The 17,634-nt window shown below is 45.7% G+C and overlaps 1 protein-coding gene across 2 annotated transcripts in view; it reads right to left on the bottom strand.

Moving 5' to 3' along the window:
- Nucleotides 1-597: 597 nt before the first annotated feature.
- Nucleotides 598-17,634, bottom strand: part of LOC143923671 (uncharacterized) — a 33,356-nt gene continuing 16,319 nt past the window's right edge. Inside the window, exons 3-5 of one of the 2 annotated variants that reach the window (XM_077447481.1) lie at nucleotides 16,486-16,527; nucleotides 11,329-11,670; nucleotides 598-884 (exon numbers count right to left, since the gene is read on the bottom strand). In XM_077447481.1, coding sequence (XP_077303607.1) covers nucleotides 727-884; nucleotides 11,329-11,670; nucleotides 16,486-16,527 — 542 coding nt within the window. In that variant the 3' untranslated portion in view covers nucleotides 598-726. The remainder of the gene's footprint in view (nucleotides 885-11,328; nucleotides 11,671-16,485; nucleotides 16,528-17,634) is intronic. The other variant, XM_077447482.1, reaches the window with a different exon arrangement.

Genomic DNA, 17,634 nt, shown 5'->3' with positions numbered 1-17,634 from the left:
TAATTATATATAGCGGTTATATATTACGCAGTGCTTTATACAGTATATATATTTTGTACATTCACATCAGTCCCTGTCCTCAAGCTTACAATCTAAGGTCCCTAACTCAGATTCATACATACACATATTAGGGCAATTTACCATTTTTTCAAGGGGAACGCAGTTGCGGCACCTCCAGCATTAAATGTATGCAATGGCAAGGGGTGCTGGGGTGTGCTGGAGAGTCTATTGATGGTGGCCTACTGGGGGATTTTTTGTTGCTGGGAACATCTATTGTTGAGGAAGCTGTCTATTGTTGTTAAAGGGGTCTTATGTTGCTGGGGGGCTAATTGATGCCCAGAGGGATCTACTGTTGAAGGAGGTATCTATTGCTCCTGGCTTCTAGGAGAGCTATTGTTGCTGGTGAGAAGCTATTGTTTCTGAGGTGAATCTATTGTTGTTGTGGGGGCATTTTGTTGCAGGGGGGGCAATTGTTACTGGAAGAGATAAAAACTCCAAGCAGGTAGTTCCATGGTAGGGATTTGAACTAACGACCCTTAAGCTGCTAGGCAGCAATGCTAACCACTTAGATACTTTTTGTCAAAAAACAACCAACTGTGAGGTCTGACGTGACTTTATTTATAAACAAAGCCGCGTCGACGTTTACCTAAAAGTAAACTCCTATATTGCAATTCTGCTCTAATTCCAAAACAACAGCAGCTGTATAGCATTGTGGGTAAAATAAAATTAAAGTGCAATAAAAAAGTAGATGAAAAAGACCAGGCAGTTTGCAACGACTACCACTCCGACAACCATTCCAACTTTTTCTTTCCTGTATTTATCAGTGCTGCCGATTGTTGGTGCTGATTTTGGAGAGTCTGGCTTTGTCAAAGGGTCCAATTCTTCTGTACAAAGAAATAATAAGCAATTAGTTGTGTATGGACTGGTCTCTGGAATTCAGGATAGAAGGGGGGGGGGGTGTATAGGCTAGAGGTCTTTCATGTAGGAGTGGACTGTGATGGAGACTTTCATGTAGGAGTGGACTGTAATGGAGGCTTTCATGTAGGGGTGAACTGTGATGTAGGCTTTCATATAGGAGTGGACTGTAATGGAGACCTTCATGTAGGAGTGGACTATAATGGAGGCTTTCATATAGGAGTGGGCTGTGATGGTGACTTTCATGTAGGGGTGGACTGTAATGGAGACTTTCATATAGGGGTGGACTGCAATGGAGGCTTTCATGTAGGAGTGGACTGTGATGGAGACTTTCATGTAGGAGTGGACTGTGATGGAAACGTTCATGTAGGAGTGGACTGTAATGGAGACTTTCATGTAGGGGTGGATTGTGATGGAGACTTTCATGTAGGGGTGGACTGTGATGGAAACTTTCATGTAGAAGTGGACTGTAATGGAGACTTTCATGTAGGGGTGAACTGTGATGTAGGCTTTCATATAGGAGTGGACTGTAATGGAGACCTTCATGTAGGGATGGACTGTAATGGAGACTTTCGTGTAGGAGTGGACTATAATGGAGACTTTCATGTAGGAGTGGACTGTGATGGAAACTTTCATGTAGGAGTGGACTGTAATGGAGACTTTCATGTAGGAGTGGATTGTGATGGAGACTTTCATGTAGGGGTGGACTGTGATGGAAACTTTCATGTAGGAGTGGACTGTAATGGAGACTTTCATGTAGGAGTGGATTGTGATGGAGACTTTCATGTAGGGGTGGACTGTGATGGAAACTTTCATGTAGGAGTGGACTGTAATGGAGACTTTCATGTAGGGGTGGACTGTAATGGAGACTTTCATATACGGGTGGACTGCAATGGAGGCTTTCATGTAAGTGTGGACTGTAATGGAGACTTTCATGTAGGGGTGGACTGTGATGGAGACTTTCATGTAGGGGTGGACTGAGATGGAGACTTTCATAAAGGGGTGGACTGTGATGGAGACTTTCATGTAGGGGTGGACTGTAATGGAGACTTTCATATACGGGTGGACTGCAATGGAGGCTTTCATGTAAGTGTGGACTGTAATGGAGACTTTCATGTAGGGGTGGACTGTGATGGAGACTTTCATGTAGGGGTGGACTGTAATGGAGACTTTCATGTAGGGGTGGACTGTGATGGAGACTTTTATGTAGGCATGGACTGTGACAACGCTGTATCTTGGCGTATGCCAGGGGTCTTCAAACTGTGGCCCTCCAGTTGTTCAGGAACTACAAATCCCATCATGCCTAGTCATGTCTGTGAATGTCAGAGTTTTACAATACCTTATGGGATCTGTAGTTCCGCAACAGCTGGAGGGCCATAGTTTGAGGATCCCTGGCCTAGGCCAACAAGGCCCAGGCCTAGGGTGGCACTTTGGAGAGGGGCAGCAAGAAAGCCACTCCCCACACATAAAAAAACAGCCTCCTGTGTGTGTGTGTAGTGTGTATGTATAAAAGGTCAATGAGTTTCTGGACTCCTGACAGACCCTTGCATCTTTCATCCAGTGCTGCACTGACATTTCTGGATTCTGAGTCATGGGGAAAGAAATAGAATTGTCAAAGCATCTGCTGGAAAAGGTAGTTGAACTGTACAAAACAGGAAAGGGATCTAAAAAGATATCCAACGAATTGAGAATGCCAATCAGCAGTGTTCAAACTCTAATCAAGAAGTGGAAAATGAGGGGTTCTGTTGAAACGAAACCATGGTCAGGTAGACCAACTAAAATTTAAGCCACAACTGCCAGGAAAATTGTTTGGGATGCAAAGAAAAACCCACAAATAACTTCAGGTGAAATACAGGACTCTCTGAAAACATGTGGTGTGGCTATTTTAAGATGCACAATAAGGAGGCACTTGAGGAAAGATGGGCTGCATGGTCGAGTCGCCAGAAGAAAGCCATTACTACGCAAATCCCACAAAGTATCCCGCTTACAATACGCCAAACAGCACAAAGCCTCAAACCTTCTGGCACAAAGTCATTTGGAGTGATGAGACCAAAATATAGCTTTCCTGAAAGGCTCCATGGCAGCATACGTGTGGGTAGCCCCGCCTCCACGATTACCCAATAGGACCCAACTCCCATAAATCTTTGCTCCCGGCTACTATCAGTGTTCCTTTTTTGTCCTCCCCAGTAGGACCAGATGGTTTCATTCCTGGAAACAAAACTTCACGACGATCGATTGGCTGATTGACTGAGAATTAGGCCCTGACTGTTAAGCAGGGTATGGAGAGTATTTGCAGAGTAGCGCTGAAGAAAGGATTTCCTAACTGAGTGCGCACGGTCTGTGTCCCGTTGCTATGGGTGACCATTATCTGCTTGGAGGTATGGCGTGTGTGTTCCAGTCCGTTCGGCCAGGTGATCGTTGGTGGAGTGGTGAGCCTTTTATCTATCCATGGCAGCATTGTATTTGTGTGTATTTTTCTTGTTTGTCTTGCGGTCTCCTCCATGCCGTTTGCGTTCGCTTCCGCGTTCCAGCAAACCTCTCTCCTACTTCCGGGTTATGCAGGCATTCTGCGCATGTGCGAACCCGGTATGAGACCGAGGCTTGGTTCCAGAGCATGCGATGACGTCACGGGCGCCAAATTTAAAAGGCTTTGGAAGCTGTCAGAACCCTGGGAATGTTTGCAGTGGTCGCAGCGACTTCCCGGGGCTGTCAGTGCGGCGGTTTAAGGTAAGAGCATGTCCCTTAGGCTGGGGAAATGCTTTTAAAAAAAAAAAAATGTATTTTTATTTTTCTCTTTGGTTGCAGTGTTTCTTAAACTGTGGGTTTATTTTGAATATGGACGCCTTACTGCCTCCTAGTGGCCAGCCCGCTCATGTTAGGTAGGTCTTTAGTATTTGTTTTTTATATAATGGAGAGAGTGTTTGGCATAGGTAGGATTGACTGTGTATCTTTTTCTCTCTCTGTCTGTTTGTTTTTCCCTTACAGCCCTTCTGGGTCTGATCCACAGCCTAACACCTCTAGACGCAGTGGATCATCAAGATCACACCGCCATAAATCCTCCTCAAGATCTAGCCAGCATAGGTCAAGGTCTGAACAGCGTGATAAGAATTTTTCTCACCCCCCTGCTGCTCACTCCAGCAAGCATACGGAAAAATACGGAAAAATCATGCTGGGGGTGCAGGATGCCTGTTCCTTCAGACAAATCCTTATGCGATCATTGCTTCTCCAAAGCTGCAGATGAAAGGGATGGTGCAGACCAGCGTTTGGAGTCAATAGTAAGACGGGTTGTGAAGGAGTCTCTGCAGGAGAGAGACGCTCTACAGCTGTGTGAATCCCCGTCAGAATTATTGGCTCCTCCACCTGGAGAGAACCCATTGCAGGAGACATGGGAATCCTCTCAGCCAAGCCGCCTATCTGCTCCCATCTCAGACAGTGAATCTGACTGTGAGGATCTTGGTTTAGGATTTGACTATGGACTGGTGCCTTCATTGGTCAAAGCAGTGAGAGAGGCTCTGAAGTGGGAAGACCCTGTTACTTCCCCACCAAAAGCAGAGAAAGTTCTTTAAACAGCTCAATAAGGAGCGACAATTTTTTCCCTTCCTTTCAGAGTTGGGTGACATTATTACCGAGGAATGGAGCAAGATGGATAAAAAGGGTTCCATGCAGTCAAAAATCCTGAAGTTATACCCTTTTAAAGAAAAGGATGTGAAGCACCTGGAGTCAGCACCACTGGTGGATGCAGCGCTCATGCGTTTGGTGAGATATGTAACCCTACCCTTAGAGGATACGGTATCCTTTAAAGATCCTTTGGAAAGGCGGATCGATTCAGACCTTAAAAGGATATATCTGACTTCTGGAATGGCTTGCAAACCAGTGCTTGCAATGGCAGCGGTATCCAAGGCCATAGAATCCTGGGCTGATTCTGTAGAAGAATTCCTGAGGGGTATTTCTATTGAATCAGCAAAAGACTCCCCTATTCAAGAAATCAGGATGGCGTCTGCCTTTTTGGGGGAGGCATCTATTGATGTTATCCGCCTGATATCTCGGGATATGTTAGCAGCAGTCTCAGCTCGCCGTGCGTTATGGCTCCGTCCATGGCTGGCGGATCCAGCATCCAAACAGGCCTGGTGCCGTATTCCCTTTGAGGGGTCATCTTTGTTTGGTAAAAAGCTGGATACTGCCATATCCCGGGCTACAGGTGGGAAATCTGGGTTTCTTCCCCAGGACAGACGTCTTCATAATCAAAGGCGTCTATTTCCTAGAAGACAAGGCCCTGATCGTGCCAGGGAGGCGCGGAGCTATAGACCTGGTCGAGAATTCTCAAGGTCATGGAGATCCAGGCAATCTTCTTTCAAAAATACCTCAAAAGGAGGTTCGTCCGGCAAGCAGGATTCCGCGAAATCCTTTTGAAATTGGGCCCGGTCAAACTTGTCAGGTGGGGGCTCGTCTTCTCCACTTCAGGCATGTTTGGGCGGCCTCAATTCGGGATTTTTGGACTGTAAAAACTATTTCCTCAGGTCACAAGTGGGGTTTTATCAGCGCCCCAAGGCTAAGATTTATTCCCACAAATCTTCCAGAATCAAAAGAGAAGAAACAAGTCCTATTGACCTACGTGAACTCTTTACTGGATCAAGGCGCAGCCGTTCCCGTTCCAGAAGAAGGTGGAGAGGGCATGTATTGCCCTTTGTTTCTGGTTCAAAAGAAAAACGGCACATGGAGGCCGGTAATAGATTTGACCCATCTCAATTCCTTCATTCGCAAAGAGAAGTTCAAGATGGAATCTCTGCTTACCATCCAGCAGTCCGTGTATCTGGGGGACTGGATGATATCAGTCGATTTGAAGGACGCTTACTTCCATGTTCCCATGGCAAAGGAGTTTCAACAATACCTCCGCTTTGCAGTAGGCAATCAACATCTTCAATTTACATGTCTTCCCTTTGGGTTAACAACGTCCCCACGGGTCTTCTCCAAAGTTCTTTTGGCAGTTGTGGCCTTTCTCAGAGTCAAAGGTGTTCGTCTCCACCACTATCTCGACGACCTTCTTCTGCTATCCCAGAACAAAGATCAGCTCTTGGAGCACAAAGACCTAGTCATCTCCACTCTACAGGAGTTCGGGTGGCTTCTGAACTTAGAAAAGAGTCACCTAGATCCAACTCAGTCTCTAGTTTTCCTAGGGGCGCAGTTCAACACAGTGGAAGGTACTATCGCCCTTCCAGAAGAGAAGGTTGGAGTCATACGAGACAGGATTCATGCAGCCCTTGCAGCATCCCATCTCTCGGCTCTCCAATGTCTGAGGGTGATTGGCACAATGTCAGCCACCATTCCCATGGTAAAGTGGGCCCAGTGGCACACTCGTCCCTTTCAGAAGGGGTTTCTACAACAGTGGGACTTATCCAGCCAGACACAGCGCATATTCCTCACTCCAGCCATGAGGACGTCTCTTCTTTGGTGGCTGCAGGGGAAGAACCTGCGCAACCACCATTCAATCATTCCCATCTCATGGGTCACGGTAACTTCAGATGCCAGCAACCGAGGATGGGGTGCTCACTGTCTTTCGGAGGTCGCTCAGGGCAGGTGGACATTTCCATCACAAAGAGTCGTCTCCAATGTTCTGGAGCTAAGAGCGGCCTTCCAGGCGCTTCGGTCGTTCCACCATCTGACAGCGAATGCCTCGGTCATGCTAAGGTTGGACAACACAACCGTGGTGGCTTACGTAAAGAAGCAAGGGGGAACTCGCAGCTGGTCCCTGTTACAGGAGACGGAGCCAATAATGAATTGGGCTCAGAAGAATTTGTCCAACCTTTCTGCAGTCTACATCCCAGGGGTGCAGAATGTTCAGGCGGACTTCCTATCGCGTGTCGAGTTGGACAACAACGAGTGGTCTCTACACGGGGAAGTATTCGATTGGCTCCTGACCTTAGGATTGTCCCTGGAAGTCGACTTGTTCGCTTCCCCGTGCAATCGGAAGCTTCCGAAATATTACTCAAGGTTCAGGGATCCTCAGGCATATGGGATAGATGCCCTCACAGAACATTGGAAGTTTCAGACAGCTTACGCCTTCCCTCCAGTTCCGGTGATCCTGCAATTCCTTCGGAGACTCAGGTCAGAGAAGGTGGAGATTCTCGCAGTGATTCCTTTCTGGCCCAACAGACCTTGGTTCCCTCTACTGCTGCTCCTCAGTTATCAAGAGCCAGTTCCCCTGCCTCTCAGGCCGGATTTGCTATCTCAAGGCACAAGGTTACATCCATGCCCATCATGTCTGAACCTCAAGGTATGGTTTTTGAGAGGGAAAGGTTAGAAGCTCTTGGTTGTCCGGAAGAGGTCATTCCAACCCTTCTCAATTCCAGACGTGGGAGTACTAATAGGGTATATGAGCGCATATGGTCCAAGTTTTCAGCCCATATGTCCTCCAGAGAAAATTCTTGCAGTTCTCCAACAATACAAGACATACTAAGCTTTCTCCAAACAGGCCTTGATTTACCTCTAGCTATCAGTTCATTGAGAGTCCAAGTGTCGGCTATTTCAGCCTTTACGGGTATTTCCTGGGCAAACCATGCACTGGTACGACAATTCTTCAAGGGAGCTACCAGGCTCAGACCCCAAAGAAAACCAAGGTTTCCTAAATGGGACCTCCCTTTAGTGCTGGATTTTCTCTCAAACCTTGGAAAGGATTCTACGGAGCCTCTGTCCATAAGGGATCTCACTCTCAAGACCATCTTCTTGGTAGCTATAACCTCAGCCAAGAGAGTTTCCGAGATTAGGAATCTAGGTTCGGAGGAACCTTTTCTGACTTTCTTTCCGGATAGGGCAGTATTGATTCCCATGTTGGGATCGAATCCCAAAGTAACCTCGGTCTTCCATGAGAATCAGGAAATTGTGCTTCCCACTTTCAAGAACTCAGAGTCAGGATGTTCATCCTCTGGACGTAGGACACACGCTTAAACAATATTTGGAAGTCACAGCTCCTTTTAGACAAACAAAATTTCTTTTTGTTCTCCCTCATGGCAAGAATAAAGGATTGCGAGCTTCGGCTAGATCTATCTCTACCTGGATCGTCCAGATCATTCAGAGGGCATACAGAGCAAAGGGCTTGGCTCCTCCTGAGGCATTAACGGCTCATTCAACACGGAGTATTTCAACATCGTGGGCAGCTTCTCGCCATGTGGTGCCTGAAGTTATTTGCAGAGCAGCCTCTTGGTCTTCTATTAATACCTTTGTTTCTCATTACTGTGTAGAGCCAGCGGCTCTGTCTTCTGTTAATTTTGGTTTGCAAGTTTTGTCGGTTGACAATGCAAAATAAACTTTTGTTCTTTGCTCGACATTTTGCCCACCCGGGTGTGTTTGGCGAGTTATTTCCCACACGTATGCTGCCATGGAGCCTTTCAGGAAAACGGAAAATTTATATCAAATACTTACCGTAATTTTCCTTTCCTGATAGGCTCCATGGCAGCAGGAGTTCCCTCCCAAATGTCTGGAGTTGGCTAGTTACGGAACACTGATAGTAGCCGGGAGCAAAGATTTATGGGAGTTGGGTCCTATTGGGTAATCGTGGAGGCGGGGCTACCCACACGTATGCTGCCATGGAGCCTATCAGGAAAGGAAAATTACGGTAAGTATTTGATATAAATTTTCCGTTTTTTGGCCACAGTCATAAACACTACATTTGGAGAGGAGTCAACAAGGTCTATCATGAAAGGTCCACCATTCCTACTGTGAAACACGGAGGTGGATCGCTGATGTTTTGGAGATGTGTGAGCTACAAAGACACAGGACATTTGGTCAAAATTGATGGCAAGATGAATGCAGTATGTTATCAAAAAATACTGGAGGAACATTTGCATTCATCAGCCAGGAAGCTACTCATAGGACGTACTTAGACATTCCAACATGTCAATGATCCAAAACACAAGGCCAAGCCGACCTGTCATTGGCTACAGCAGAATAAAGTGAAGGTTCTGGAGTGGCCATCTCAGTCTCCTGACCACAATATCATTGAGCCACTCTGGGGAGATCTCATATGTGCCGTTCATGCAAGACAGCCCAAGAATTTACATGAACTGGAGGCTTTTTGCCAAGAGGAATGGGCAGCTTTACCATCTGAGAAGATAAAGAGCCTCATCCACAAATACCACAAAAGACTTCAAGCTGTCCTTGATGTTAAAGGGGGCAGGCAATACATGGTATTAAGAACTGGGGTATGTAAACTTTTGATCAGGGTCATTTGGTTAGTTTCTGTTGCCATTGTGATTTAAAAAGAGTAGACTGATAATAAATGGCTTCAGCCAAACACTAACCATGAGAGAAAGAAAACTTTTTTGTGTTATCCATTCTTATTCTCTGAAAAATTACCAAGAAATCATGAATTCTGCCAGGGTATGTAAACTTATGATCACAACTGTATAAGGGGGAAAACATTTTTGAAAAAAAAACTGATGTTTTGATTGCATTTTCGAAGCCCTAAAATGCCAGGTCAATATGCCTTGTACTCAGTGTACCCCCTTGCTACTCGGCATCCCCCCATTTAGTTGGTGGTCAGCGGGAGCAGCATTACTTACATTAAGAATTGCCAGAAGAGGAAGGAGGGGGACTTCTAAATATAGGTGTTTGATCACAAATGTAATGTGATTGGCCGTCACAGAGATGATAAGGCACAAACATACTTTGAAAGAGCACACTGCCCCGTATGTGTTTTCTGCAGGGCTGTTTATGAAAGAAAAGAAAGCCACCTCTCTGGCATTTTTACTATATGGTGGTGTTGATGTGGTTAAAGTGGAACCTCTGCCATTTTTTATATTCATTGTGAATGTAGTTAAAGCGGAGGTCCACCCTAAAGTGGACCTCCGCTCATCGGAACCCTCCCCCCCTCCGGCGCCACAATTGGCACCTTTCAGGGGGGAGGGGGGTGCAGATACCTGTACAGTACAGGTATTCTGCACCCACTTCTGGGATAGCTCTCTGCGGAAAGGGGCGTAGATTACGCCCCTTTCCGCAAGTGCCCGCCCCTTTCCGCAAGTGCCCCGCTGCCTGCTGGGAAACACACAGATCCCAGAGGCAGCGGGGACCATCCTTATTGCGCAGCGCGATTCGCGCATGCGCAGTAGGGAACCGAGAAATGAAGCCGAAAGGCTCCATTTCCTGATTCCCATACCCAAGATGGCGGCGGCAGCACCCGACAAGACGATCTAGAGATCGGCTTCGGGTGCCGACATCGCGGGCGCGCTGGACAGGTAAGTGTCACTATTTTAAAAGTCAGCAGCTGCAGTATTTGTAGCTGCTGGCTTTAAAAAAAAAAAAAAAAAAAACGCGGAGTCCCGGCGGACTCCCGCTTTGAGAAAGGTTAGTGAATTCTTGGGTCTGCTTACCTGCTGTACCTTTTATTTGAGGTTTACACCATTCCTGTGCTGTGTTCCCAGGTTTGAATGCCTGCCGCATCCATTATGAGGGGTTTCCACCATCCCTCTGCTGAATTTCTAAGTCTGTACAACTCCTATTCCCATTATGAGGGGTTCCCACCATCCCTGTTCTGAGTTTCTGGATCTGCACACCCGCTGTACTCCTTTATGAGGGGGTCTGTACACCTGCTGTGCCCATTATGAGAGATTCCCACCATCCCTTGGCTGAGTTTCTGGATCAGCACACCCACTGTACTCTTTTTACGAGGGGTTCCCACCATCCCTGTGCTGAGTTCCCAGGTGTGCACTCTTGCTATGCCCATTATGAGGGGTTCCCACATCCCTGTGTTGTGTTTCTGGATCTGCACACTCACTGTACCCCTTATGAGGTGTTCCCACCAACCCTGTGCTGAGTTCCTGGGCCTGTCTACCTGTTATGCCCATTATGAGGGGTCCCCACCATCCCTGTGCTGAGTTTCCAGGTGTGCACTCTTGCTATGCCCATTATGAGGGGTTCCCACATCCCTGTGTTGTGTTTCTGGATCTGCACACTCACTGTACCCCTTATGAGGTGTTCCCACCAACCCTGTGCTGAGTTCCTGGGCCTGTCTACCTGTTATGCCCATTATGAGGGGTCCCCACCATCCCTGTGCTGAGTTCCCAGGTTTGCACTCTTGCTGTGTCCATTATAAGGTGTTCCCGCCATCCCTGTGCTGAGATTCTTGACCTGCACACCCGCAGTACCCATTATGAGGGGTTTCCCACCCTCCCTGCACTGAGTTCCCAAGCCTGTACACCTGCTCTGCCCATTATGAGGGGTCCCATCATCCCTGCTGGATTTTTTTATTTTATTTATATTGTTGGGAATGTAACAGGAGGAACTGAAACAAACAACAGCTGAAGGTGGCTAAAAACTGAACTATGGCAGAGACATCTCTCCTGCTGGGCTCTATGTGAGATAAACTTGTGGATGACTCTACTCGGTTTTGGATAAACCGACCTTAATGGAGCTATCACCTACCTTTCACATTAACAATAGTGAGTAAGCGACGCTCCATTGAGCGGTATCTGATGGTGCAGGTGTACCTCCCGCTGTCTGTCGTCTGGACGGAAGTCAACTTCAAGCTCGCGTTTCCTCTAGAAAGTTCTTCCAACTTGGAATCATCCTCCTGGGAGTCTTTGTTGAAGACCCACATGGGGACACCGTCCTTGGACCAGCGTATGTCTAACATGGTCAGCTCCATGGAGGGATCCGTGTGGAATCTACACATCAGGCTAATGTTTTCTCCAGGTGTAGCACTGACCGATTTATATCCTCCAATTTGTAGAAATGGTGCGGAGCTTAGTAGATTGCTTTGCTTGACTGTTGAGGGATCAAAGAGATCAGATTATCAGCATTATTCAAATTCATAATTAATTTCATATTTTTACACGGGGTATATTACACTCCTTTGACACTCCACAGAATGTACCTGGATCGAGACCCTAGTTGCCCCTGGAGTCCATTGAATCATACTTTCATGTTTTGAGAATGCCCTCTCATTGTGTCATATTGGTCCTATATTTTCACAGAGAATAATCTTAGGTTTCAGTTGTCTCTACCTTCCCGGAATAAAGCCCCATACACACTATTATATTTTCTGAAATAATTGTCTTCAGATTTACCAAAACCATATTTACCGAAACCATATAATATCAAAACTCTTAGCCCTTGTACACACGGTCGGATATTCCGATGGAAAATGTCCGATCGGACTGTGTTGTCGGATAATCCGACCGTGTGTGGGCTTCATCTGACTTTTTCCGTCGGACTATCCGACCAACAAAGTTTGAGAGCTGGATATATATATTTTCTGACAACATGATCCGATCGGACTTTGTCCGATGGTTTGTAGAGAATTCCGATCGGACAAGGTGCCACGCATGCTCAGATCAAATTACGAGACCAAAGCTATTGGCTACTAGCCTGAACGTATTCCCGTCGTAACTAAATAACGTCATCACGTTATGAACGATCGGATTTTCCGACAACTTTGTCCGACCGTGTGTATGCAACACCAATTTCGGACAAAATCCGTTGGACAAAATCCGACGGATTTTGTTGTCGGAATGTCCGACCGTGTGTACAAGGGCTTAAGGTCAAATCTTAAGAGTTTCAATTTGTATGCAATCAGCCAAGCCCTTGCAATACATGGTTTTGGTAAATCTGAAGACAAAAATGTGCAGAAAATCTAATAGTGTGTATGGGGTCTTAGCCCTTGTACACACGATCGGAGATTCCAACGGAATGTGTCCGATCGGAGCGTTTTGTCAGATATTCCGACTGTGTGTGGTCTGCATCGGACTGTTTCCGTCGGAATATCCGTCGGACCAAATTTTCCAACTTGCCGGAAATATTTTCCGACAAAATGCTCTGATCGGACATATTCCGATCATGTGTAGAGAATTCTGATCGGACAAAGTGCCACGCATGCTCAGATCAAATTCCTACATCAAAGCTATTGGCTACTAGCCTGAACATAGTCCAGTCATAATGAAATTACGTCATCACGTTCTGAACTATCGGATTTTCCGACAACTTCATCCGACCGTGTGTATGCAACAGTTTCGGACAAAATCCGACGGACAAAATCCGATGGATTTGGTTGTCGGAATGTCCGATCCTGTGTACAAGGGCTTAGTCCTACTAGGTATGGAGGATGACCAACGCTCTCACCATTCTAAATTACTGATCTCCTATCTTTTGTATTATGCCAAAAAAGAAATCTTGTTAAAATAGACCTCGTCAACTCCCCCTGGGGTGTCTTCCTGGGAGTCCATGGTGGATGCGGCCCTAACTATGTATAAGATTACCTATATAAACAGGGGTTGTCCTTGGAAATATGATAAAGTGTGGCCTCCTTGGACTTCCAGTTAGTGTGCTTTCTCTGTACTCTCAGTGGGATGAATAGATGGAGTGCACTGGACAAGGTGATAGGAAGGAAAGGAAGTGGGTGGGGGAACAAGGGCAGGAAAGCCCAAACCTTATCTCATTTATTTTCACTGTTCCGTTCCCATGATCTTCAGCTGTGCATTACTCTTCTCTCTCTCTCTCTCTTCATTGTACTCTAATCCTCTCCATTGGGTATGGAAAACTTGGCTTTTGATACCCCTAACTAAATCTATTGGAACCAATTGCCTTCGGAAGTCACCTAATTAGTACATAGAGTCTACCTGTGTGTAATTTAATCTCAGTATAAACACAGCTGTTCTGTGAAGCCCTCAGAGGTTTGTTAGAGAACTATGGTGAACAAACAGCGTCATGAAGGCCAATGAACACACCAGACAGGTCAGTGATAAAGTTGTGGAGAAGTTTAAAGCAGGGTTAGGTTATAAAAATATATACCATGCTTTGAACATCTCATGGAGCTCTGTACAATCCATGATCTGAGAATGGAAAGAGTATGGCACGACTGCAAACCTACCAAGACATGGCCGTCCACCAAACTGACAGGCCGGGCAAGGAGAGCATTCATCAGAGAAGCAGCCAAGAGGCCCATGGTAACTCTGGGGGAGCTGCAGAGATCCACAGCACAGGTGGGAGAATCTGTCCACAGGACAACTATTTCATAAATCTGACCTTTATGGAAGAGTGGCAAGAAGAAAGCCATAGTGGAAAGAAAGCCATACGAAGTCCAGTTTGCAGTTTGCGAGAAGCCATGTTGGGGACACAAGAAACATTTGGAAGAAGGTGCTCTGGTAAGATGAGGCCAAAATTGAAATTTTTGACCTAAAAGCGAAGCGGTATGTGTGGCGGAAAATTGACACTGCACATCACCCTGAACACACCATCCTACCGTCAAACATGGTGGTGGTAGTATCATGTTGTGGGGATGCTTTTCTTTAGCAGGGAGAGGGAAGCTGGTCAGAGTTGATGGGAAGTTGGATGGAGCCAAATACAGGGCAATTTTAGAGGAAACCCTGAAGGTTCACCTTCAAGCAGGACAAGGACCCTAAACATACAGCCAGAGCTACAATAGAATGGTTTAGATGAAAGCCTATTCATGTGTTAGAATGGCCCAGTCAAAGTCTAGGCCTAAATCCAATTGAGAATTTGTGGCAAGACTTTAAAATTTCTGTTCACAGACGCTCTCCATCCAATCTGACAGAGCTTAAGCTATTTTGCAGAGAAGAATAGGCAAAAATGTCACTCTCTAGATGTGCAAAACTGGTTTGTAGAGACATCCCCAAAAAGACTTGCAGCTGTAATTGCAGAGAAAGGTGGTTCTACAAAGTATTAACTCAGGGGGGCGCAATACAAATGCCCCCCACACTTTTCAGATATTTATTTGTAAAAAAATTTGAAAACTATTTATCATTTTCCTTCTGCCCTGGTTCACACTGACTGCAGCTGAACACGCACGCTTTCATTCCCGCATGTTAGTCCCAATTTCATATGTGCAGAAACCCACATCTGTGTGGGTTTCTGCACATATGACAATGTAAATCACACCCCGAAATCAGAAAATGTAGTACAAAAACAACTTTTGGAAAACGGTGCGGTGCCGCAAATGCGGCGTCGCACCGATTAGGTCGGTGCAATCACCGTCACTTGCCGCCGGTTTGGCATGCAATTTTACATGTCAAACCGCATGCCAAATCGCACCAATGTGAGCCAGGGCTCCACTTCACAATTATGTGCCACTTTGTGTTGGTCTATCACATAAAATCCCAATAGAATACATTTAAGTTTTGGTTGTAACATGACAAAATGTGGAAAATGTCAAGGGGTATGAATACTTTGTCAAGGCACTGTGTATATGTATGTGTATATATCTATATCTATATATACATATATGGTAAAAACATAGTTGTCATAGAAGGGTCCTCTGCTCCATCTCTTATCTGTCATGTTTTTAGTACATCAAAAAATTGTACAAGTCTAAAAAAAATGTTCGATCTTTAGATGAGTTTAGTTATATAGTTAAAGTATAGCCAAAAGCCAAAATTTTCTTTCTGCAGAAGTTAGTTGGCCCACCCATGGTGAATTCGTCATGAGTGAGTTGGACTTTGCTTTGACAAAACAGGGAGCCAATGTTCTAGAAGGGTCCCCTTGTGCCCCTTCTCTATAGGGAGATGTCCTACAAGAACTTACCTTGTTGAGTATGCATTGCATGCCTGGTTTGAGGCCTCGGATGGAGCACAGACTTAGAGGATATCGCCAGGTCATATGGGTCTAAAGTCTTGTACACACGGTCGGAGAATCCGTCGGAATGTGTCCTATCGGACCGTGTTGTCGGATAATCCGACTGTGTGTGATATGCATCGGACTGATTCCGTCCGAATCTCCGTCGGACCCAATTTTCCAACATGTTGGAAATATTTTCCGACCAACTGGTTTGATCGGACATACTCCGATCATGTGTAGAGAATTTTGATCGGACCAAGTGCCACGCATGCTCAGATCAAATTTCTACATCAAAGCTATTGGCTACTAGTCCCATCATAACGAAATTACGTCATCACGTTCTGAATGATCGGATTTTTCGACAACTTAGTCCGACCGTGTGTATGCAACAGTTTCGGACAAGATCGGACAGGCAAAATCCGACGGATTTGGTTGGCAGAATGTCCGACCGTGTGTACAGGGGCTTAGAAGATCTTCTGCTAGAGTCATCACTGGAATGGAATGGAAAACCTTTTGTTTTGGGGCTTATGTGCACCAGAAGAAGTGCTTTGTGATGAATTCTGGATGCTGATACCCCCCAGAGCAGTGGTCAACTCCTGTCCTCAGGGCCCACTAACAAGCCAAGGTTTGCAAGATAACTGAAATACATCAATAATCATCATAATAGTATTCTAGTCTGCATCTCCCCAAAGTAATACATAAAACCTGGCCTGTTAATGGGCCCTGAGGACAAGGTTGATGACCACTGCCCCAGAGGCTTCCAGCCAAGGAGCTGTAGAAGCTTGTTTTTTCCATCTCCATCGTCCAGCTCTCCTACTATTAAGTTCAAGTAAAGCATTGAAAACTGCTTTCAAGTGTGGTCCTGGGTACTAGAAGTTTCGTTTAGGGAGTTCTTGTTAAGACACCTATAGCTGGAGGCACTCTAGAGACTTAAGACTGTATGAATTGCAAGGTAGGGCTCATTCCACATGACCCCCCCCTGCAGAAAAGCTCCTGCAAGTAATTGCTTACCAGATTTCTTCGATGACCGTTTCATCAGCTTAATCTTCTGCTCTGAACAAGATAAAGAAAAAGACGTGGTATTAAAGACGACCAAAATCATTCACAAACGTCCACATTCCACCGGTATTAAAGCCTTCTGCAAGAGGGAATTCCAGCAATTAGTCAACTTATTTATTTTTAATATTTAAAATACAATGGAGGGCATTGTGCCACATTTTTCGCACCTTCCCTTGAAAAGTGGACGATGGTCAGACGGATCAGGTGCAGGGTCCCCGAATTCTCAGTTTACGAACTCCACAGATACTGTACACTCAGAGTAAGTGTACCCAGGAACAGCTCCTCATAGGCTCCAATGGGAAAAATATGGAAAAGAAAGGAGAGCTCCGGATGGTGCAGGTCAAACCAATACGTTTATTAGGATATGTCATACATTAAAATGACAAAAATAAAAGTGATCACAAAATGTAAAAAGATATAAAAAGCAATGTGGGGTGCAGTAAATGCTAGCATTTACTGCACCCCACATTGCTTTTTATATCTTTTTATGAGCACTTTTATTTTGTAATTTTAATGTATGACATATCCTAATAAACCTATTGGTTTGACCTGCACCATCCGGAGCTCTCCTTTCTTTTCCATATGTAGCACTAACCCCCGAAGGAGCTGCTGATTAAATTTGGGCTTACCGTTACCTTCTTTTCTCCTCACTTAACGTCTAGGGGTGTCCTGTGGTAGATGGCCCAGTAACTCGAGAGACTGACAACAGATCCACTTGAATGGATTTTATTTGCAAAAAATGTAGACAATGAACAGTCTCTTAAATTGGGATCAGAGGGTTGGAAAGGAAGTTCAGGTACTCTGATGCCACGTACACACGACCGGACTTTTCGAGGGACTAGGTCTGACAGACTTTTGACGGAGTTCTGACAGAGTTCTGACGGACTTTCCGAATGAACGGACTTGGCCACACACAATCACACCAAAGTCTGACGGATTCGAACGTGATGACGTACGACCGGACTAGAATAAGGAAGTTCATAGCCAGTAGCCAATAGCTGCCCTCGCGTTGGTTTTTGTCCATCGGACTAGCATACACATGAGCGGATTTCTCGGTAGGAACTGGGTCCGGCGGAGTTCCGGTGTTCTGGCGTATAGAGT

The sequence above is a fragment of the Lithobates pipiens genome, unplaced genomic scaffold (genome assembly GCF_037356315.1).
Source record: "Lithobates pipiens isolate NorthernLeopardFrog02 unplaced genomic scaffold, aLitPip1_a1.2 Scaffold_22, whole genome shotgun sequence".
Lineage (NCBI taxonomy): Eukaryota > Metazoa > Chordata > Amphibia > Anura > Ranidae > Lithobates > Lithobates pipiens.
This window is presented reverse-complemented; position numbering and strand designations above follow the sequence as displayed.